The sequence below is a fragment of the Equus przewalskii genome, chromosome 10, assembly GCF_037783145.1.
Source record: "Equus przewalskii isolate Varuska chromosome 10, EquPr2, whole genome shotgun sequence".
In the NCBI taxonomy this organism is placed as follows: Eukaryota; Metazoa; Chordata; class Mammalia; order Perissodactyla; family Equidae; genus Equus; species Equus przewalskii.
In genome coordinates, this window is record NC_091840.1 from 50206904 (window position 1) to 50228466 (window position 21563).

Genomic DNA, 21563 nt, shown 5'->3' on the forward strand with positions numbered 1-21563 from the left:
AGTTCTCAGCCTGTTATGCTGATGTCCAGGAAACTCTTCCAGACTTTTACCTAGACTCCTCCCATCCCCTAGGCTCTTCGCCTCTTGTCTGTCCGTGTTTTGATGGGTCAGGGTAACTGACTGCTCCAGGCCTGCCCTACAGTTTCCCTGGTGCTGTCAACCCCAGTCTCAATGGTGGTCTTATCACCTCAGGTTGTTTTTGGAGGCTTCAGTGTTTCTTTCTCAAGTTGATTGGTTCAATTCCACCTCCCCTAATCTTTGCCCTAACAGCATAGTTTGACTTCCCTCACCAGCTAGGAACAACATGGGCCTTTATCTCCTCCATCCTAGAGCTTGGTTGGGTTTCTCTTTGATGTGATGCATACACACAGGTCCACCTGGTTGGTATCGACATCTTTACTGGGAAGAAATATGAAGATATCTGCCCGTCAACTCATAATATGGATGTCCCCAACATCAAAAGGAATGATTTCCAGGTATGTAGATGGTCTGAGTGTAGGTGGATTAGTGGTTTGTGGGGGAAATACAGATTGACAGGAAGAGCTTGTGCTGGGAGAGAGGAGGGAAATAGCAGGAGGAGAGGGTATTTAGTATTGGCAGTTTGCTGCCCCAGTTTGTCCATCAGACCATGTATCCTCAACCTACCTGGGCCTCATTCAGCTTCCTTCCCTATCTGCCCCCAGCTGATTGGCATCCAGGATGGGTATCTATCACTGCTCCAGGACAGTGGGGAGGTGCGAGAGGACCTTCGTCTGCCTGAGGGAGACCTCGGCAAAGAGATTGAGCAGAAATATGACTGTGGAGAAGAGATCCTGGTATGATGTCCCCCCTTTCTTTTGTGCCCAGCTTTGTTCTTTGTGCTGCTTCCTCTGAGCTCAGACTTCTGACTATCCCTCTTGCTCCTCCAGATCACGGTGCTGTCCGCCATGACAGAGGAGGCAGCTGTTGCAATCAAGGCCATGGCAAAATAACTGGCTCCTAGGTGAGTGTGACAAACTCTCCTCCAGCCCTCTTCACACACTGGATTGTCCCAGCAAAGAGTTGCTTTAGTCTTAATTGTTCTGGGCTTACTCTCCACCCCCAACATGGTCCTGTCCACCTCACTCTTTGTCCTATTGAAGGTATTATGCTGTCTTACCTGGTTTCTCTTTCCTACCCAGGGTGGCGGTGGTGGCAGCAGTGATCTTCGAGCCTACAGAGGCCCCCTCCCCCAGCCTGGCCCAGCTCTGGCCCGGCCCTTGGCTGGACGACTCCTACACAATTTATTTGACGTTTTATTTTGGTTTCCCCCACCCCCTCAATCTGTCGGGGAGCCCCTGCCCTTCACCCTGCTCCCTTGGCCAGGAGTGAGTGAGCCATGGCCTTGGTGAAGCTGCCCTCTTCTTCTCCCCTCGCACTACAGCCCTGGTGGGGGAGAGGGGGTGGGTGCTGCTTGTGGTTTAGTTCTTTTTTTTTTTTTTTTTTTTTTTTTAATTCAATCTGGAATCAGAAAGCTGTGGATTCTAGCAAATGGTCCTTGTGCCCTTCCCCGACGCATCCTTGGTCTGGTCTCTTGTTCCCCATGGCCCTTAACCCCAAGTACCACCCCCACAGACTGGGGACCAGCCCCCTCCCCTGCCTATGTCTCTCCCCAGATCCCTATTGATGGGGAGGGAAGAGGAGGAGAGGGGAGGGGACCTGCCCCCTCCTCAGGCATCTGGGAGGGCCCTGCCCCCATGGGCTTCACCCTTTCCTGCGGGCTCTCTCCCCGACACATTTGTTAAAATCAAACCTGAATAAAACTACAAGTTTAATATGAAGCCCCCAACTCAGCCGCTGCTTTGGATTAAATGGGTATTTGTTGACTGGAAGGTAAATTTGGAGACCAGAATATAAGATTGAATTCTGCCACTGAGTTCATTACAATCAATCAACCCACTGTCCCACTGTGACTTACCGTGGACCTGCCTGCCACCCCCCACCCTCCAAGCAGTCTGGGCCTAGTCCTGGCCTAGTCCAGGTGGGAGGCAACACAGACAGTAGCAGCCAGGGGCAGTGGCAGATAGATTTTATTGGCCTAGGACTGGGACACACCAGGGCCCCTCACCCATGCAGGGAGTGGGGGTGAGGCTGAAGATAAAATCTCGTGGTCACTTGTGGTAGAAGCGCGGATTCTGGCTGTGCTGGATGAAGGGGAGCCGAGGGCCAGGTTGGCTGGTAGCTGCAAAGCCCGACTGGTGGTGATGAAAGGATTGCTTTGTCAGCGTGCATAGTCTCCCTTCTTCACACCCTCACAACTACCCCCAGGAGGAGGGGAAAAGGGAGGTGTGGGCCACCTGTCCTACCCAATCCTATTTTCCTTGGTTAGTGTACAGGTTCTGACAGGTGTGGTTAGCATCCTTACCTTTCCTGCTGGTTGCATCTGCACAGGGAGCTGGGGGGAGGCAAGGAGTCCTGGAGCTGGATGCAGAGCTTGGGGGTGCATGGGACGCAGGGAGGACTGCAGAGAACAGAGTCAGAACCTGAGGCAGCCTAGGGCTCCCCTTAGTCTAACCCTTTCCCTGACTTCCCAAGGCTCCATACTTACTGAGTCAGAGAAGCCAGTCTGCTGGTTAGCATGTTCCATCTGCTTTTGCAAGGACAAGGCACCACCAGGCTGGAGGAACCCTGGGTGGGGAAGAGCAGTGTATGAAATGAGTGAAGAAGAGGAAGGGAGGACTCGGAACTAGGGCCCGTTCGTGGGGTGTTACCACCTGTCTGGGTGGGCTGAAAGTGGCTGTGCACGGCATAGGGCTGTGGCTGTGGCTGAGACAGGTACTGCACTGCAGGAAACGCTGAAGGTGCTGAGAAAGGCAGGAAGCACAGCCATTAGAACCTTCTTTTAGCCTGTTTCTAACACTCCTCCCTCTGGGCCTTAAGAAAAGCCCTCTCCCTCTTTTCCCACCACTCACCCCTGAGCTGCTGACTAGGACTGTAGGCGGGCTGTGTGGGTCCATAGTGAGGTGGGGGCTGAGCAGTCCCATAGGCACCACCTGGGCTGCCTTGGAATTGCCCGTGCTCTGGGGTCCCTGCAAAAGCAGCTGCTGAGCCCACGTAGTGCCGGGTCTAAAAAGGGAGGATGAGAACTCATTGCGTGTAAACTCCTTGAAAGCAGAAACTCAAGTAACTTGTGCATGCCCCGTTTTTACTGATACAGATAAGTGTTACATTCATGCACCGCATAACAATGTTTCAGTCAACAGTGAACCACACATACACCGATAATGATCCCATAAGATTAGCACCATATAGCCTAGATGTGTAGTAGGCTATACAAACTATCTAGGTTTGTATAAGTACACCCTATGGTGTTTCTCAGAACGTCTCTCCATCATTAAGCAACGCATGACTGTAATGGTCAACTGAGGATGCCTAGGTCTGGGTGGAAGTAGGGAAAAACAGTGGGTTAGACACCCAATCCTCTTACCGTAAGCACTTGGGGTCCAAACATCTGTTTGGCTCTGTCAGCTGCCATGAGGGTGCCTGGGCGATTGTGTCCTCCAGGGCTCCCTATGGAGGGAGAGGGGCTTCACTGATGCTGAAATGGGAGGCTGCAACCCCCCAGGAAGGCCCATTCTAACAAGTGGTTTCTATAAAGCTCACCCTGCATGCTGAGGAGGTGAGTTCCTGTGTGAACAGTCAGGCCCTGCTGGTATGCAGCTGATGTCAGAGTGGTCAGGTCACTGGAGTGAAAGGCAGGTCAAAATCAAGGACAAGTACTCCCTCTTTTGCCATTAAACACTGACCTTTTGTTACCTGATCCCCAGTTACACTTTGTCCCCAATCTTATTTCTAGCTCTCCAATCCCACCTCTGCTCCTTTCGCCTTCGTTTTTCTTCCTCATGTAAAACTTTCTTGAGCTGCAGGAAAAGCTGGTGCTTCTCTTCCTGTAGGGCCAAAAGCTTCTCCTGCAACTTCAGGATCTGGGAACGGAAGAGAGAGAAGATAAAGGCAGGAGAGCCAAGGGAAAAAAGAGTTGGGAGAGATCAAGGGACTGCTTACTTGTTCCTTGGTCTCCTCTAGCGACATTCTCTCTTCCATCTCCTTTTTCTTCCTTCTCTCCTGCTCTTCCTTCATTTTCTGTTCCATCATCTTGTCCACCTCTTCTTCCTCTGGAGGAAGAGTCAGGGAGAATGGCAAAGTTGCAGGGTGGTTAAAATATTAGAACGTTAGAAACTGAGGAACAGCAAAAACTAGTTATCCCAGTGCTCCTTTATGCTCTTGGTAATGGCTCTCTCCCTCTTGAGGGGACAGGCTTCCCCATCACTGCAATAGGGGATAGGGAGAGGGAGGGTTTTTTAGGTGCTCTCCAAGGTCCTTCCCAGCTCAGGGGTTCTAAAGTTTAGACCTGGCCTCCAACTCCCACCACAACGGGGCTGTTCCATGCCCCCTCCAGCTTCGGCGGCCAGCGTACTGGTCGGCCCATGGGTGGGAGTCAGCCCTGGGATAGCAGTGCCGCCCTGGGCCGTGTGTCCGCCCGCTTCTGCCCCGGCTCACCCTGTCGCTTGCGCTCCCGCTCCATCATGATGTGCCGGTGCAACGCCCTGGCCATGGCGTTGGAAAGCTTGGGGCGCTCCAAGAGCGCAGGCATGGTGCCGCCGGGGGCGCTCGGGCCGTGTGTGCCCGGCTCTGTCACTGACTGCCAGACCTCGGACCGGGCCTGAGGGCAGACGGGCGCTTAGAGGGGACCCTGCCCGGCCCAGGCGGAAGCCCGCCCGCCGCCCCGGTCACGTGTCCGGCGCCCGCCGCCCTGCCCGGCCCGGCCGACAGCCGCGGCTCCACCGCGTGCGCGGGCGGCGCCGGAGTCTCCGGCGCGGCGCTCCCCGCCCCCTGCCCGGCCAACCCCGGGCGCCGGCCCCTCCCTACCCGCCTTCTCTTCGCTTTCTCCGCGGCCTCCTGCGCGCCTTGGCCGCTGCGTCACATCCGGCACCTGAGCTGAGTCCTTCCAGGGCAGCAGCCAGCCTCGCGGCTGGGCGGAAAGGAAGAGGCGGAAGCGCATGCGACGGATGCCCGCGTTGTCCAAACCCCGCCGGGGCGCCCGGGCCCGCGCCGCGCCTGACCGCGCGACAGTTGCGGAGCGCCCCGCGGGCAGAGCCCCTCATTTTGCGGGGCCGGGCACACCGGGGACAGCCCCGGCAGGCCGGGGCTCCCCTGAGGGGCGCGCGCGAGAGAGGCCGAGGCGAGTGTTCTGAGACGGTGTTTATTGGCTCCTTAGAAATCAGAGTCAGTAACAACTGTACAGAGGGCCCCCACCTTGCCTTGCACCCGCCCTTCCCCACTCCCGCCCGGTGGCCCCGGGAAAAAGCAGCTTCATGTGGGGCACAGGGAGACTCCTCTGGGATTCACAGTAATCAGGAACAAAAACGGAAATAAATTAAGTGATATGGGGGAGGGAGTCATAGGGAGTCGTGTTCCCCAAATCAGTGCATGAAGGGGGGTTACCCAGGGCCTGGAGCTGGGCTCCCCACAAGCTCCCTCACCTCAGAGGGAGTGTTTTGGGCCCTGGACATGGAGATGTGCTCCATTCCCATCTACATCTGAGAGCCTGCCTACGTGCTCCCGTGCTTTTGCCAGACTGAGCACCTGTGCATGCCATGGGTCACTGGAATGAGTTGGAGGCAGTCGTCACTCAGAGTCCACAGGCCCAAGGCCCAACTGTGCTTGTAGTTGTGAGGTCTCACCCCTCATTCCACCCGTACCAGCAAGGCATAGAGGAGCGTGGCCCCTTTCTCCTTGGTTACCCACTCAAGTTCGGCTGGGCTGAAGTGAGGGTCAGGAGGTTCTCTGAGGGCAGCAGAAGGGGGACCAGGAGTGTAGGAGCCAGGGCGCACACACACCTGGAACGCCACCTGGGCCTGATGCGTCCGCTGGGATTTGGGGTCCCGGAATCTGTCAAGCAAGAAGCAGAAATAGGGTGGTGAGGCCCCTGGTCCCCATCTCCCTCCCCCTTGCTAATGGCAACCACTGCACTGGCCCTGCTCTTCCTAGGGGACACTCCCACCTTTCAGAGACCTGGGTCTAGCCATTCTCTCTACTTGAACTGGTCTTCCTCCCAAAGCCTGCTTAGCTAACTCCCTCACTTCCTTCTCCAAGCCTTGGCTCAAATCTCACCTTAACAATTTCTACCCCGGCTACCCCATTTAATATGCACACTCCGACCACACTTCTGATCCACTTTACCCCACTCCACTTTTTGTTTCCATAACACTTACTTTTCACTTTTAAAAATACTAAATACTTATGCATAAACATTCTAGAGTGAGAGAGAACCTAAGTTCCACAAGAGCAAGGTTCCCTTTTTTGTTCATTGTTCATTGAAATAGCACAAAATAAGTGGTATTTGTTCAGTGAACGTGTGAAGAAAGGGCTAGGGTGGAGACTGAGGAACTAGCAAGACAAGGTGGGAATGGCAGGGCAAATCATGGAGACCCGAGTCTCCCTGTCCCCCACCGCCCCCCACCCCCATGTACTCACTGCACTTTGGATGCCAGGGTCTCGGCCCCAGCATATTGGAGGGAGGGGGAAAGCAGCACTGGCGGCGGCTGCTCCTCCCGAGGAGGTGCACAGTTCTCGCCAGGCTCCTCAAACCCTACCCCGGGCTCTCCCTTCAAGGGCCGGCAGCTTAGGATGGAGGCAGTGCCTGTGAAGAGAGCTGGGTCAGGGCAGCCTCTGCATGGCCCACAGGCCCAGCCTGCCCTGCCTCTGCCGGTGCCACGGTACCTGCTCCCAGCTCCCCTCGGTCCAGCACCCTCCGGACAGCTGCCGCATTGCTCCCGTGATACGCCATGTGCCACTTCTTGGTTAGTGTCCCAGCCTCCAGGCGGGGATTCACCCTAGGGGGTGGACAGATAGGGCACATTGGACAAAGGTCACTGGCTCCCCAAGGTTATCCCCTAAACAAGAAGCTTGTCACTTCTTCCCATACACCCTCTTGGGACCCCCCTTTCTCAAGGGGGCAAAGAACAGTAAAGGAGACACATCACCCTGCTCCACACGTACCTGAGGTTGAACCTGCACCAGCCAAAAGGCAGAGCGTATTCCCGGGGAGGCTCCCCACGGCGCCTATGGGCCTCATCCCCTCGCAGCTTCCGGCAAGACTCACAGTAGCACAGGCTACGCTTCGGTGGAGGCATGAAATAATCCTCTGCGGAGAGTGAGTGGCAGACTTGGTGCTGTGGCTCCCACCCTGGGTCTCAAACATGTGGCCTCCTTCCGACTGACCTCCAGAGAATGAGGCAGGTTCTGGGGGGACTAGGGACTCACCAGGAAGCAGCAGCAGTTCTTGGAAACGGGAGCAAAGGGCATGGTACTCGCAGCTCTTGAGAGGGCTAGCAGCAGGCGGCGGACCCCAGCACACACTCTCCTTGATACCTGATGGGGTAGAGAGGGCACAGCTCATGGGAGCTGGGGCTAGAAGTATGGGGTGGGGGTGAGGTAGGATCCTCCCTTCAGGCTGGCTCACCATCCACCATGTCAGCTTTTTCCATGTCCCCTTGGGTTCCAGCAGTCTTCCCACTGGCAGCCCCTGGTTCAGGACTCACAATTGTCACCTGCAGAGGAGTGGTCAGCCAGAGTGTGACCAGCCCCCAGGGCCTGCTGATCCCTTCCCTGGACCAGACTTCCCCTTTCCTCAGACAGCCAGTCTCCCAGGCACTCCCTCCTCCCTTGCCACTCACCTGCTCACACTGCCCATAGAGGTCCACAAGCGCATGGCAGGGCTGGGAGACATCCGGCACAGCTACCCCCTGGTCCATCCCATTGACATGGAGATGCAGCCCCCCAGAGCTGTCTAGCCGCAGTCCCAGGATGGTGCCTTCAGGACATGTGTCCAGATTTGGCCCAAACTTCTCACAGATCTGGGAGGAGAGACACACTGTCTTCCCAGAGATCAGACTCCCACCTGCAGCGGCCACCCCTGCCCTTCACTTTTCTTCAGGTGGCCGGTCCCTGGGCTTTGCCTCTACATCTACCCACTGCCTGGGCTCTACTGCCTCCCCTACAGTTACCTAGACTCACCCCGACTTTCCCCACTGCAACATTCTCCACAGCAGAGAAACAGGAGGCAGCGGCAAGCCCGAGAGTGTCCAGGTAACGACACTCGTGCCTTTGCCCACTCACCACAGCGTAACCCAACTACAGTTCCCCTTTCTACCTGCGGTCCTACCTGCAGAGCCAGGGGCCCGCTTCTCCCTTTTGGCCAGCCCCTCCACACTCAGAGACTTGGCCCTCTCCCTTCTCTCTGCTCCCTACCCACCTTGAGACCGTTGTGGAAGACCCCATGGCCCCGCAGCAGCCAGGCTGCCCGTTTGAGGGCACAGGCAGAAGCAGGGAAGTTGAGCCTCTCTGGTGGGCAGGTGATGACTCCCAGGACAAGGGAAGATGTCCACTGCCGGTTCAGGCAGTCTATCCGCACCTGGGGGAGAAGGCAACTATTCCCCAGTCATGGCCTCCTGGGAAGAGGCCCAGCAGAACCAGGCTCCTCACCCCAGCCAGGGAGGGAAGATAGCATCTCCCAGAGTGTGGCCTCGGATGCTGCCCCTTCTGATGCTTGGAGGGACGAGAAACTGCAAACTCAGTTGTTTCCTTCCCTCTCTCAGCCTTGGTCTTGCTGTGGCCTCTATAAGGATTCTTGTGCCTAGGGGTTTCCTTCAGCTAGCTAACTTTGACATCTTTTAGTTTGCAGCAGAAAGCCCTCCCTGTTCCCACATACAGGATCAGGCATCTCCCGTGGACTCCCCGAGCCCCTCCCTACTGCTTCCCTCACCGGTCACCAGGTGAGCACTTCCTGGTAACTGATCTACAACCCCCACCAGAGGGTATGAACAAAAACCCAGGAAGCTCATCTGAGGAGCCTGCTTTCCACTTCGTCCTCAACCTGGAAAGGCCTTTCTCCAGGAGAGCTGGTCCTTAGTCACCCTGAACAAAAGGAACTGGGGATAAGGAGGCAAGGCCCACCTGGACCAGCATCTGAGGCACCAGAGGCTGGTTGATGACAACGATGCCCTGATTGTAGCTGGCCACTCGCGTAGCTGTACGATTCCCATTGGACAGGAGGATATTCTTCCCATGGTTCTCTAGGAACTCCAGGACTGTGGGCATAATGGCCACTTGATTCTGGCCCTGGTATGGAAGAGAAACTGAGCTGCTGGGGTTGCCGATGCGAGGCCCAAGCTACCCTCTGGAGTTTACACAGAGCTTGCATATAAGCCTCTCCCTGTCCAGGGCTGGATCAGAGAATCCCAAAACAAGCTGGTGGCCAATGGCCCACTAAATGCCCATCCATTTGCCCAGCAGGCCCTGCTGTAGCCGCTTACTCCCAGGCCATGCTCCTCGCCCTCGTCGTCATCCTCCTCGCCCTCACTCCCAGTGTCTGAGCTTGGGGAAGGAGGCTGGGTGCCTTCTGGCTCTTCCAGCCTCGTGGAGCTGACAATAGACACACTCCGCACTGGCCCGTAAAGATCCAACACAGCCCAAACGTTCTGGGGGCACACAAGACCTAGAAAGTCAGAGATCAGTGGAAGACCTCAATCCCACCCCCAGAACCCAAGGAAGGGTACTGGGTCTACCTTGGCAATGCCAGTGGCTGCAGGCCCCATATCCTCTCCATCTACCAGGATGTGCATCGTGTCATCTGCCCCCCGCCGAACGCCCACACGGCTCCCCACCTAGGACCAAGGTGAGACAAGACAAGGACAGATGCTCAGCCCACCTCTCCCTGCCAGCCTTATGCCCAACCCCACCCCTATCCCTGGAGCCAGCTGCTTCACCCCCAGCCTCTCTAGGTTCCGGCCATAGTTCATCCTCTGGAGCTGCCCGTCACGCCTCACTTCACAGCTGGACACCATCCAGGTGGTCTTAGTCCGTAGCTCTGGCAGGGAGGGAGGCAGCCCCGGACCACCACCTGCTCCAGGGCCCATCTCCCCTGGCGCTAGTGTGGTCAGCCCTAGCCGGAGGGAACCTGCCCATTTCTCATCCAGCTCTTCCACTTTCACCTGTGAGAGAGAAAAGACTGGCTGGCACTAGGTAGGGGCAGGAGGGTAGGAAGCAGTCTGGCCCTGTTGTGAAGGGCCTGGCAGCCTCCTTTGTCACATCTCCGCAGCCTACCTCAAAGACTTCCTCAGTTTTGAGTTCCTTGGTGCTGAAGACAAGGCCATGAGCATAGCCAGCCACACGCACTGCCCTTGTGCCGTCCTCCTCCAGAGTGACATTCTTGCCACAAGTACTATGGAATCGGTGAGCCACGCCAGTCACTGCGGAAAGATGGCACCGGAGGAAGGGTAGGATTGGGGCAGCAAGCTTCAGACAGGACACAGAGCAAAGCTTTTAGGTGAAACAGGAAAGTGACATAAAGGTCCCATCTGCCAAGCCCTGTGTACCAGGCATAACCTCGTCCCCTCTTCTTGGCTGCTTCCCACCAGGGGTAGTTCCCTCCCCTTAGCCTGCAGCTGCTGCAGCCAGCCTGTCTTTGAACAGCTTCCCCGCCCTGGAAGCTGTATCCCTCAGGCCCATAGCAGGCAAGGAGAGCCTGCCCTCCCTTCCTCCCTCCCTGCCGACTGAACCTGGGGAGTGCAGGGGGAATGACTTCTCAGTGGCAGTGTTGCTAGTCGCCAGGCTGTTGTCCATGGGACCGGTGGCATTGGTGATGGACACTTGGACACACTGGCCATACAGATCCACTACCGCATATACCTCTGGGAAGGGAAAGACCAGGTCAGAAACCTGATAGCCCAGGGTGAGCCAGGCTGAGGGTGGCAGGCTGAAAGCCACAGAGCAGTCACCTTTACCCGGAGGCAAGCCTGAGCAGGCAGCGCCTTGGTCCTGGCCATTGATGAAGTAGTGCAGATCGCCCTTGGCAGTTCGCATCATGCCAATGCGTGCACCTGTGCCCAGTGCATCAAGGTCACACCCGTAGTTGTTGCGCATCGTGTTACCATCTTGCATGATGGCTGTGCCGCTGGGGGGATGGCAGAAGGGACAAGTCAGCTACCTAGCTTCCTGCCCACACGGGTCCCTGCCCAGTCTCTGCCTGTCAGAACCTTCCAGTGCCTTGGATTGGGGTCTTGATCTGGAGTCTGAGGCCTAATCTTATCTCCTACATCCCTGGGAGGCCATCAGGGAAAAGCAGAAACTACCGTAAGAGAAAGGAGGGTTGAGCCCCTGCAGTAGGGGAGAGGGCTCCCTAAATCAAAGGGAAGGGGCACCCATATCCCTTAGGTATGTCATTGTCCATGGCCACCAGAGGCCTCAAACCCTGCTTCCCTCCTCCCAGCCAGTTCCACCCAGCCCCACCTAGCTGATCCCTAGATCAGGCAGCCCGACCTCAGCATCCACGTGTCGTAGTCAATGTCTGTCATAGTGTTGGGGAATTCAAGGTCCTCTGGCCGAATAGCAGTCACTCCTGGGAAGAGACAGGGGTAGGTCAGAGCCAAGCCCCCAGCCACAGGCAGCCAGCACCTCCCCCCAGCGCACATACACACAGGTGCCCCTCACCAGCCTCAATAGAGCCTGACCAGCGATCCACCATCTTCTGAATGACAATTTCAAACAGCTCGCCATCCCGCAGAGCCCTGCCAGGGAGAGTGGCAATCAGACAGGCCCTATTTGGGTAGCTGAGGCTGGGGTAGCTGAGGCTGGGGTAACTGAGGCTGAGCAGTAGGAGAGTGGGGACATGAAACTTTAGGCACTGACCGGTTGGAGATGACGATGGCGTCGTTGAACTCGCTGCGGCAGTTGTGGCGGAGCGCAGTGCGGCCCCCGTTAGTGATGACTGCGTTACTGCCATGCAGCTGGTGGAATCGCAGGTCAGAGCCCCCAGCCCCTGACGACGGGGAGCTTGGAGACGCCTGGTTGTTCGCCTCAGGGAGTGGCTCAGGGACAGGGGGCACCTCTGCAAGAGTGGACATCACCCATCAGGCCTACAGTTGTCTCTGAGGCCTCCCAAGGCCACCCCACCCCCTGTCCCTACCCAGCCCGGCCCTCACCCACGTCGTCCACGATGGTGGCCTGCGCTGCCTGGCCATAGAGATCGACGACAGCATAGACACCGGGGGGCACATTCCAGGCGGCAGGGCCCTGAGTCATGCCATTGACAAAGAAGTGGAGAGTCCCGTCCTCCCGCCGCACCACTCCCACCGTGTCCCCTGCCTTGGAAGAAGGGGGGCTGGAGTGAGGAGTCAGGCAGAGTTCCTGCCTGGGCTGGTCCTGCAGCAGCCCCACCTTGCCTACCTCCCCACTGCTGAGTCCTGGCGGTCCCCCCACTCTCCCACCTTGAGGCGGTCCAGATTGTGCCCATATTCATCCAAGATGGTTGTCCCATTGTGCATCACCCCATTTCCGGTCATCATCCAGGTCCCTGGGGGACAAGGAGTGGCAGAGGACATGAGGGAAAGCAGGGCTGCTCTCCTTTATACATCAGTCCCCATATTACTCCCCAAAGCCATCAGCCCAGTCTGCCTTTCCTTTGACAGTTGGCTTTCTTCCCAGGGCAGGGCAAGAGACCTCTGCAGTTCCCAAGCCAGCTGCAGGCCCTGTCCACGTGGCACTCCTCAGCCACTGAATGAGTCGTCACAAGAGTGACAAAAAACGGGCTGAGAACAAGTGTCAGGGCTTCGGGGACAGCTTCCTCTCTAGGACCCTATCCTGGCCCTGTCCTTCTTGGGAGCTCACCAGAGCGCAAGTTGGTCATGGTGGAGGGCAACTGGAGGTAGGCAGGGTTGTGGGTGGTGACACCAATCTCAATGGAGCCAGCCCATTTGTCCACCATCTTGTCAATGCGCACCTGGAACACCTCTCCATCCCGCAGGGCTCTGCTGCTCAGCACCACGCCATGATTGAAGTCATCGGTGGCACTGAGGGCACAGCAAGTGGGGACTCAGACCTCAAAACACACTCTGAGCATGCCAAAGCTTAGCCTAGTGATGCCTGCCCGACACCCACTGCCCCACGTCAACCAGCTAAACTTCACACTCCAGGAGGCTCCCTTCCTTTCTGTCTAGAATGCCCCAGGCCAGAACTCTCTCTGCCTCCCACTTCCCTCCCCGTCCCCCAATCCTATTAGAGCCCCTTCGGCACGCTTCTCCCCACCCCATGGACCTTACTGGGGCCTCAGTGCTGTGCGTCCCTCGTGGGTGATGGCTGCCTTCTGCCCACAGTTGGGGTGGAAGAGCAGGCGCTCAGGTTCTGCCTGGGCAGCAGGAGCAGCACGGCGGAGAGCACCCTCAGGGGACAGTGCCCGCAGGATGGCATTGTTCCGGCGGAGACGGTCGCTGTGGTTGTTATTGTGGACGATGGTTACCTTCACTGCCATCCCATACAAGTCCACCACACCGTACACCACTGGGGGCGTCAGTGGGGTAGCTACACCTGTGGGGGTGGAAGGCACAGGGAATGGGTGAGTGAAGGGAGAAGAGTCAAATATAGGGAGACTGAGCATCAAAGAGAGGCAGGAGGATGAGGCACAGATCCCCCCCCAAAAGCCCTGGCTCAATGGCCCTCTCTTAGCTTCCCCTTACCCTGATCGATGCCATTAATGAAGAAGTGTAGGGCAGAGTTGGACTTCCTCGTGAGACCAATGTGGTCGCCCTCCTATTCAAAGCAGAAAAATAACAGTCTAGAATCCATCCACAAATAGGCTCCACACTTGTCCTGGGGGCTGTGAGAAGAGAGCGATCCTAAAACCTTCCCACCATCCTATGGCACAGAGGAACAGCTCTAAAAGGTTCCCATGAGTCTCAGACCACCCTGGGTGCTCAATGCAAGTCAGGCACTGTGTTCCATGTTATAAACATCAACTTTTTTAACCCCCATGACAACCTATAAAATACTACTAACAGGCTCATTTTAGAAATTAGGGAGGAAAAAAAAAAAAGCTACCAAAGAGGATAAGGTTCTTGCCTCAGGTCACTACCACAAATGGCCAAACAGTAAAAGGAATTAAACCCACGTGACTCCAAAATCTGAGTGCCTAACTGTTGGGCAACCCTGCCTTTTCAGAAGAAACCTTCTGGCAAAAGATAGAAGGCCTTGCCCTAGGTCCCAGAGGGGACTATGGTGCCCAGGCAGGGATGCAGAGTACGGGGGCTCGCTGGAGAGTGGCCCAGGCTCCATGCCCCTCACCTGCAGCTCATCCAGACTGAATTCACAGTACTCTCGGCGGGTCCCCTTGCCATTGGTCAGGATCCCGCAGCCGCTCATCATGATGGTGCCTAGTGAAAAGGAGACACCCTGGTTAGGGTTTGGGCTTCCTTCACCTCACCGACCCCAGGCCCATACCCCGACCCTGCCAGGGGCTGGTACCTGACTGCAGGTTGGTCATGGTCGCTGGGTACTCTAAATTGTTGGGGTTGTGGGTGGTGACACCAATCTCAATGGAGCCCGACCACTTATCTACGAGCTTGTCGATGCGGATCTTGGGTAGAGTGATAGCAGAAGGGAGAGGCAGGGAATGTAAATGCAGAGAAAGGACCCTCAGCCCTTGGTTCTTCCCCAGGCCCTACCCTTCCAGCGTCAGGAATCAAGCCCCATCTTTAGCTCCCAGCAGGTGAGGTGCCAGCCAGACCCCAGGATCCTGCACACCTCAAACATCTCATTGTCCCGGAGCGGGCGGTTGGTCATGACAACCCCATTGTTGAATTCATCCAGGGGCCGGCGGCGCTCAGCTGTCTTATTATTGTTGCTGAGTTTGATGAGGGTTCCACACTTCTCATGAAAGAGCAGCGCGTCGTTGGAAGTGAGGATGGGAGAGGTGGCAGCACTGCTAGACCCCAGCCCTTCCCCTGCCGGTGGGGAGCTCAGGTTCACATTTAGGAGTCCCCCATTGTAGGCAGACAGGATGGCGTTGCTCACCACCTCAGAGAGCTCCATGCTGGCAAAGTCTACAGCAGCAGGATGGAGAAAAGAAGCTGAAATAAGCCTCTACATCCGCAGGCTTGCCCCTCTTTCCCTACCCCTCTCCTGAGACCCCTCCCTTGTCCACCTCATATCCCGCTCCCCTTCCCAGGGCCTACCCATAGCCCTCACCATTATGCGACTCAAGGCTGTTAGGAAACGTCTCTGGCCGGGCCTGCGCTGGGGACACCATGAAGGCTGGGGACCAGGTAGGATGGGAGGGAAATAAGGGTTCAGCCCCTGCTGCAGGGCCCACAGCCAGGAGACCCCCTCCTCTAGCCCCTGCTCTCCCCTTCAACAGACTCTGGGGTCTGAGTGCCCCTGCCCACACCCAGCCTCACTTGTCACTACATTTCCCCCATTCCTTCAGCCATTCCCTCCACCCCACTCCTCCACTACTGCTGTAGCTGTGTTCTCACCTTCATCTCCAGAGGTCCCTTGTTCAGCCAAGGCAGAATCTTCCGGGGGGGCAGAGGGCTCGAGGGGAGGTGTGGAGATGGGAGTAGGGGGGCTGAAGCCTGGCTCAGGGGGTAGCACGGTGATCTGAGTGCACTTGCCATAAAGGTCCACAACAGCCCAGACACGAGTGGGCAGGCCCGTGGCAGCCACACCACAATCCCGCCCATTCACCCAGAGCCGCAGCTCCCCAGCTACTGTGCGCTCCACGCCCACACGGTCCCCTTCGCCAAGCTGGTCTAGGTCCTGACCATACTCCTCCAGCACAGAACGTCCATCCCTCAGCACCGAGCAGCCCGACACTACCCATGAGCCCCCCTTTAGTCCCGTAGCGCTGCTTGGGAAGTCCAGCACACTGGGATCCAGTGCCGTCACCCCAATCTCAATGGAGCCACTCCAGGAGTTGACCTGTGATGAGAGTGGTGAACAGAGACTCAGGATGGGCCACGAATGGGTCTCCCACCACTAGGAAACATTTCAGAGGCCGTTGCATCTCCCTGTTCCCACCTCTCAGACAGCTGAGTGGCTTTTCTGTCTTGAGACATGAGACACTAATCCAGAAATGCAGTCCCATAAGTAACTTTCTCGACTCTGGCTCAGGGATTGTTGGGCCCGCTCTCCCTTAGCAACTCTGCTCTGTACTCTGGGCGCTCAGTGTCTACAACACCACTACTTTCCCCACCATGCTGGCTAAATTCCCTGGTTCCAACCCCCTGCCCTAACTTCCCTGGTCTCTGTGGCTCCTCAACCACTCAAATTCACAGCTCTCCATGCCCATATATATCCCTGGTTCTTATATATCATTCTCTTCCCCCAGTCTAATTCTCTTCTAGGCTCTGGCTCCACTCACACTCACTGCCTTCCCAAATTCCCCCTCTGGGCGCCAGCCCTCTTCAATAAGTCGCACACAAGTATACACAACTCCCTCTCTCTGACTTTCTCTTCTCACCCATCCTTCCAGTCCAACCCATGAGTTTGTCCTTTAACGGTTTGTTCTTTCCTTGGTTCTCTCTCTTCTCCTCCCATCACTCTCTGCCATCTCTCCATCCTCCATCTCCCAGAAATTGTTCGAAGAGGTCTGTTCCCTAGTCATTCTAGCGGGTGAGGCCCTGCGTCCCTTCCCTGCTCCTGGGTCTTGAAGAAATTCAAGCTCTCCTTGTGTCCTTCGCCTTCAGGCTGAATGTTTCTACTTCAGGCTCCTTTCCTGCCCGTCACCTGGTGTCCTAAGGTCTGTCGGTTCCCTCTCCGCACCCAGAGATATGGGCTACCCTGGCTGTCCGACCCCATCTCCCTCTCGTCCCCTCCCACCACCCTCCACATCTCGGTTCCGCGGCCCCAGCTTCGCACCTTGCGGTCGATGCGGACGGTGAAGACGCGTCCATCACGCAAGGGTTCTCTGCTCAACACGAGCCCGTGGTTAAACTCCTGGCCCGGCTGCTGCCGCCGCGCTATACGCCCACAGGCCGACAGGCTCACCAAGCGCCCAGTGCGCGGGTGCAGTTCCCCGCCGCTGCCTAGACCCCCGCCGGACCCCGGTCCTGGGCCACTCCCGCCGGGGCCCCCACCCCCACCCGGCCCCGGCCCGGGGCCTCCCCCAGAGCCCCCACTCCCACCCGACCCCGCCGCCATCGCCGCTGACACCGGGGCCGCGCGACAGCCGCACTTGGCGGCACCGTGGCAACCGCGGTGCACAGACACCCTGAGGGACTAGGACCAGGGGCTGGGGCCAGATATGCTTTACGGCACTGCCGGGCAATGAAGCATCCCGGGCTAGGGAGCTAAGTCTACCACGGTGGGAACAGAAGGACGACGGGGTCGGAAGGTTTGCTTTACGACACGCAGAGGTGACGGAGTGACTCCGAGAAGGGTGAAGATTTGGGCAGGGAGCTTTTGCGACAGTGGAAGAAGCAACTGCCGCAGACATCTTTACGACGGAGGAGGCGCTGGAGCCCCAACACTTTCGGCTTTGCGACAGCGGCACCGACGACCCCGCCCTCGTCAAGGCAGGCGACACCTTGCAGTGTTCGCTTTACGGCAAGAGGAGGAGGTGTCTTCCTTTCGCGCTATCCTCTTGAAAGTGGTGTGAGCCGGGTCTGGAGGACCCAGAGGAGGGAACTGGTTGTTTTATAAATGAAAATCTCTGCCCTCCACACCGCTGAGACCGAATATGTCTTACGACAGTGTCGCAATCACTCCATTTTGTATCACCTCTCGTGATAGGCAAAGCGGGCCGACTTTTGGAGGAAAAAAGGTTCGCGATGTTTCTATTCAAGTCCACCTTGAACTCCAATCCAACCAAACTCTTAGATTTTAAAGCCACGAATAAAGAGTCCAAAGAAACCCCGGAAGGCAGCTTCACGCAACGACGCTGACGGTCCCAAAAGACCCCCCACAGCTAATAGTAAAGCCCCAGCCCAGCCCTCCGATGCTCGCGCTAAGGCTGGAGGACTGTGACGTCACAATTAAGTCTTCTCTACCCTGGACCAGGACCCCTGACTATGATTGGATAATTCCGATAAGGGCGGTGATGGGGGAGAAGGGCGGGAATAAATCCCACAGACAAAGAAAAGTCTTTGGGTGGGACAGAAAGGGAGGGGCTCCCAGCCTGAGGTCCCTATATAGATAGAGTCTTGATTCCGCCCTCCGCGGCGCCAGAGAACAGAGGGGGAGGGGACCAGGTCCTCAGCCCAAGCTGCCCCGCCCGCCGCGGTGGGGGCGGGGCCCCAGGGGGCGGGGCTATGCGGAGTAGGGAGGCAGGGCGGGGTAGCTGAGAGTGGCCCCCTGGTGGGGCCATGGAGAAGCAGAACTCTCTGGGGGCTGCTGGCTACCTCAACGGGGAATCCCCTGGAGGTGCAACCAGGGGAGTGCGAGGAGGCATCAGAGGAGTAGAGGCAGGCGCCAGGCCGCCCTCCGGAGTAGTCTTGTGTCACGGTTCTGGGCACCCCCCTCACTCCGGGGGAGTCGTAATTCACAGTCCTGGTTCTAGCCGGTCCTCCGGGGGGGCAGCGATCCTCGGTTCTGGGCCCAACCAGTACCCTGGGGAGGTTGCGGGCCACAGCCATGTGTCTGGCACATACGCTGGTGGATTTAATCCCCCCTTTCCTGGAACCACAGTATCCGGGACGTCCAGCCTTGGGTCCGGTGGGTCTGGGGTGTGCCACTCGGGAAGCAGTTCGCGCCCTGGGTCAACTTTCTTGCACCCCCACAAACCTTGTGAGGACCGGCCCCGGGGCATCCTAAAAAACTGCAGCTCCATCTTGATGCAGAAATCCCCCAGTGTGGAGAAGTAAGAAGCCCAGCTCAGTGGGCACGCTGCTCGGAGCCGGGAGGGAGGGGTTCCAGACACTGGAGGGGGCGGAGCCAGAAGGGAATGGGCAGTGTCCTGAGAACTTGAGAGTAGGTGAGGGTGATTGGGTGGGAAATTTGTTTCCCGGCCTTTGGGGGAGAGCAGTAGGTACCCGACAGACCCTGGCCACGTAGTAACTGATTATCATTAGGTGTGATCCTATCCCCAGCCTCCTACTCCTCTGGAACTACAAAGAGGGTACAAGAAAAAGGTTTTGAATGAAAAAATGAGGGAGGTCTGTAAGGAAGAGGTCACCAGGTTTCCTTCCGTTTTTTGTGTGTCCTTCCCCCACCCCAGGAAAAAGTCTCAGCGCTGGGATGAAATGAATATCCTGGCCACCTACCACCCTGCTGACAAGGACTACGGATTTATGAAGGTGGATGAGCCCAGCACTCCCTACCACAGGTGCTGAGCCCTCAGTCTGGGCCCTTCAGCCCAGACTCTTCCCTATTCAAAGGAAGAGACGTGGGGAGGAGGCAGAGAGGCCTCAGGGACTGGATATTGCCTGATGCCTCCCTCTCAGCACTGCTTCCTCCTTCCTCTGCAGGCTGCAGGACAACAATGAGGACCTGCTTGAGGGTTCCTCCCACACAGTGACTCCAGAGGAGCTAGCAGAGAGGTGAGAGTCCTGCCAGAGCTCAGTAGGGGTGTGGGACCTCTTCCTCCCTCCACCTCTGGACTCTGGGGTCTGAGCCAGCTCTGCTTTTTGGCCCCTAAAATGGGAGGTACTACAATTCCCATCAGAACTGACCAAGGCCAAGGTGGGGGAGTCAGCCAGCTTCGCCCTATCTACCACCTGCCCCCATTGTTGTTCTCGCCCTTCAGTGCCCCCAACTAGTCTCCCTCCCCTTCAGGTTTGCAACAATGGACAATTTCTGCCCCAAGGTCCTCCAGTACAGTGATAATAGAAGCTTAGGGTCCTCAGACAACTTTTCCAAGACATGTGAGATGAGGGTCGGGGATTGAATGAAAAGGGGAGGTGGAGTGAACTTTCAGCGAGAGCTTGGAGGGAAAACCAAGCTCTTACACTGGCCCACAGACTCCAGTGATTTTGAGAAGCGCCGCAAGACACACTACAATGAAGGAAAGTTCCTCAAGACTCAGAAAAACCTACCCTTGGATAATAAGAAGAACAGCAATGGGGGTAGTGTCAGTATGGGCAGTGGCAGTCGAGGTGTGATGCTGAACCCAGAGCCCAGGCCTGTGGAGAGAAGCTGGGCAGGAGGACTGGCCAGAGGAGTCAAAGTTGAGACTGACCTGGTGACCCGGAACCACATCCTAGAAGCCAAGGGTTAGCTATGGCGGGGCCCCAGGGACACGGGGGAATTGTTGTTCAGAGCCTTCTCCACTATAGCCTGTTTTCCTCAGTGGGCGTCTGCCTAGGGTCCTGCCTAAGAGGGAGGTAATGCTGGATGGTGACCCCAGGGAAGACAGAGTCCCGCTGGGGTGGGATCCCCATCAGGATAGTCCCCAAGGAAGGCTGGCTGGTAAGGAGGAACAGAAAGCCCAAGAGAACGGTGGGGTATGGAGAGGTTACTGAGGTTTTCTAAAATGGAAGGAGGTAATAGAAGTGAGATGAGAACCTGGGGCTTCAGCTTCTCCCCTGTGGTGGGGGGCCACAATGGATACCTGAGGGGCCTGAGACTGAGATTGACTTGGGTGACTCCTCAGATCCCCCTACCTTAAGAAATCAGTTCCCAGCTCCCGTCACCATCATGTTGGAGCAGGAAATTGATCTGCAACGCAAGGAGTATTATAGCAAAGGAAGATACCTGAGGCGCTCTCCCCACCCAGAGCTTGAGGAGGACCCAGAAGTTGAGCAGGAGGATGGTGAGAGCTGGGCTGGGTCAGCCTAGGGGCAGGAGAGCTGAGAACCAACAGACTGATGGGTGCCCCAAACTGTGATGCTTCCAGGTTCCACAAGCTTGAACTGGATGATTGAGAATCCCATAAGCACTGAAGTCCGTCTGCTGGACCACATAGGAAGCCCCTTTCAGGATCCCAAGGCTACCGAGAACTCCCTGACAGTGACACCATCACAACCTGGTGAGGGCACCAGGCCACCATTTCACTGGACCTGGCTCTTGGCAAGCTCCTTTCCCCCCAACCCTGACCCTTTTCAGGCCAATAGATTGGCAACAGGTGCTAAGGGAGGCCCTAAACATCCTGGCATGCAAGGCCCTTGTTGTGCAGGAGGAACCAGGGAGGCTCAGAAGGGGTTAGGACCCCCTCCAGCTTAATACCACCTGCTGGCCCCATGCCTCCTTCTTGACTCCTCTCTGCCACCCACCCTACTCCAGGTACTGCCCTATCCAAAGACCGTAGTTCCCAAGCGGTGTCCAGCTGGTGTCAGTTGCTGGTATCCAAAGGGCTGAACTGGCGAAGCCCAGAAAGCTCGGAGAGGGTACCTGGAAGCAACCCAAACTCCCCACACCTAAACCAGCACAGACATGAGCCTGAGCCCGGGTTGAGGCAAGGGGCTACCTGCACTACCCAGGGAGGGAGAGGAGCTGAGTGGGTAGGTTCTACGGAATCCGGGGGGGTCACATGGGCCAATCTCATGCCTGCTGCACAAAAGCCACTAACCCAACCCCTTCTCTCTCCAGATGCAACTCTGCAGCTTCAGTGGACTCAAGAGGAAGAAGCCAGACAATGGAAAATGTAGCCAGCTGGGCATGGGGTGGGGACCAACCTTCCCCTGCCGTCACCACCTTAGGGGTGGACAATAAAGAGAAGAAGAGCAGGCATCTTGGGGCTGTGAATTGGGGACCCAGGCTGGGCCTGCTCCATCCTTGAGGAGAGGGGAGGAGGGGGGGAAGTCCACACCCAGGAAACCACTGGCAGGGCAAGCTGAGCA

General features: G+C 57.0%; 4 protein-coding genes across 28 annotated transcripts in view; 2 read left to right on the forward strand and 2 right to left on the reverse strand.

The window, feature by feature from the left end:
* The window catches only part of EIF5A (eukaryotic translation initiation factor 5A), a 22829-nt gene extending 21030 nt beyond the window's left edge, over nucleotides 1-1799 (forward strand). For all 12 annotated transcript variants that reach the window (XM_070563045.1, XM_070563046.1, XM_008530395.2 and 9 more), the window contains 4 exons: nucleotides 372-476; nucleotides 684-815; nucleotides 909-982; nucleotides 1161-1799. In XM_070563045.1, coding sequence (XP_070419146.1) covers nucleotides 372-476; nucleotides 684-815; nucleotides 909-971 — 300 coding nt within the window. In that variant the 3' untranslated portion in view covers nucleotides 972-982; nucleotides 1161-1799. The remainder of the gene's footprint in view (nucleotides 1-371; nucleotides 477-683; nucleotides 816-908; nucleotides 983-1160) is intronic.
* Nucleotides 1439-5205, reverse strand: GPS2 (G protein pathway suppressor 2). The gene is made up of 11 exons (XM_008530396.2): nucleotides 4885-5205; nucleotides 4516-4678; nucleotides 4021-4130; nucleotides 3829-3941; nucleotides 3622-3701; nucleotides 3446-3528; nucleotides 2931-3084; nucleotides 2733-2822; nucleotides 2567-2646; nucleotides 2384-2479; nucleotides 1439-2213 (listed from the first exon to the last, which is right to left on the reverse strand). The coding sequence occupies exons 2-11, from the start codon at nucleotides 4607-4609 to the stop codon at nucleotides 2130-2132; spliced, it is 984 nt and encodes a 327-aa protein (XP_008528618.1). The 5' UTR covers nucleotides 4610-4678; nucleotides 4885-5205; the 3' UTR covers nucleotides 1439-2129.
* NEURL4 (neuralized E3 ubiquitin protein ligase 4) lies at nucleotides 5205-17114 on the reverse strand. Of its 12 annotated transcripts, none has more exons than XR_011523609.1 (29): nucleotides 16708-17114; nucleotides 15324-15768; nucleotides 15037-15102; nucleotides 14593-14891; nucleotides 14314-14425; nucleotides 14134-14222; nucleotides 13530-13602; nucleotides 13116-13380; nucleotides 12685-12866; nucleotides 12285-12370; nucleotides 12004-12178; nucleotides 11707-11905; nucleotides 11509-11585; nucleotides 11338-11416; nucleotides 10803-10972; nucleotides 10578-10709; nucleotides 10123-10268; nucleotides 9786-10010; nucleotides 9585-9683; nucleotides 9333-9497; nucleotides 8974-9138; nucleotides 8273-8431; nucleotides 7695-7891; nucleotides 7481-7568; nucleotides 7282-7389; nucleotides 7018-7162; nucleotides 6739-6851; nucleotides 6493-6658; nucleotides 5205-5907 (listed from the first exon to the last, which is right to left on the reverse strand). XR_011523609.1 is itself a non-coding variant. In XM_070563016.1 (29 exons), the coding sequence occupies exons 1-29, from the start codon at nucleotides 16987-16989 to the stop codon at nucleotides 5703-5705; spliced, it is 4695 nt and encodes a 1564-aa protein (XP_070419117.1). In that variant the 5' UTR covers nucleotides 16990-17108; the 3' UTR covers nucleotides 5205-5702. The 12 variants fall into 12 exon arrangements, 8 of the variants coding, with proteins under 8 accessions (XP_070419117.1, XP_070419116.1, XP_070419119.1 ...); XR_011523608.1 differs by having other exon boundaries at nucleotides 10797-10972; XR_011523611.1 differs by having other exon boundaries at nucleotides 12000-12162; nucleotides 16708-17112.
* LOC103557732 (protein phosphatase inhibitor 2 family member C-like) lies at nucleotides 16901-21453 on the forward strand. 3 transcript variants are annotated; one of them, XM_008530394.2, is made up of 8 exons: nucleotides 16901-17611; nucleotides 19004-19111; nucleotides 19254-19325; nucleotides 19561-19649; nucleotides 19746-19997; nucleotides 20378-20536; nucleotides 20621-20752; nucleotides 21313-21453. In XM_008530394.2, the coding sequence occupies exons 2-8, from the start codon at nucleotides 19029-19031 to the stop codon at nucleotides 21369-21371; spliced, it is 846 nt and encodes a 281-aa protein (XP_008528616.2). In that variant the 5' UTR covers nucleotides 16901-17611; nucleotides 19004-19028; the 3' UTR covers nucleotides 21372-21453. The 3 variants fall into 3 exon arrangements, with proteins under 3 accessions (XP_008528616.2, XP_008528612.2, XP_008528614.2); XM_008530390.2 differs by lacking the exon at nucleotides 16901-17611 and adding an exon at nucleotides 17836-18646; XM_008530392.2 differs by lacking the exon at nucleotides 16901-17611 and adding an exon at nucleotides 18108-18210.
* The last annotated feature ends 110 nt before the right edge of the window (nucleotides 21454-21563 follow it).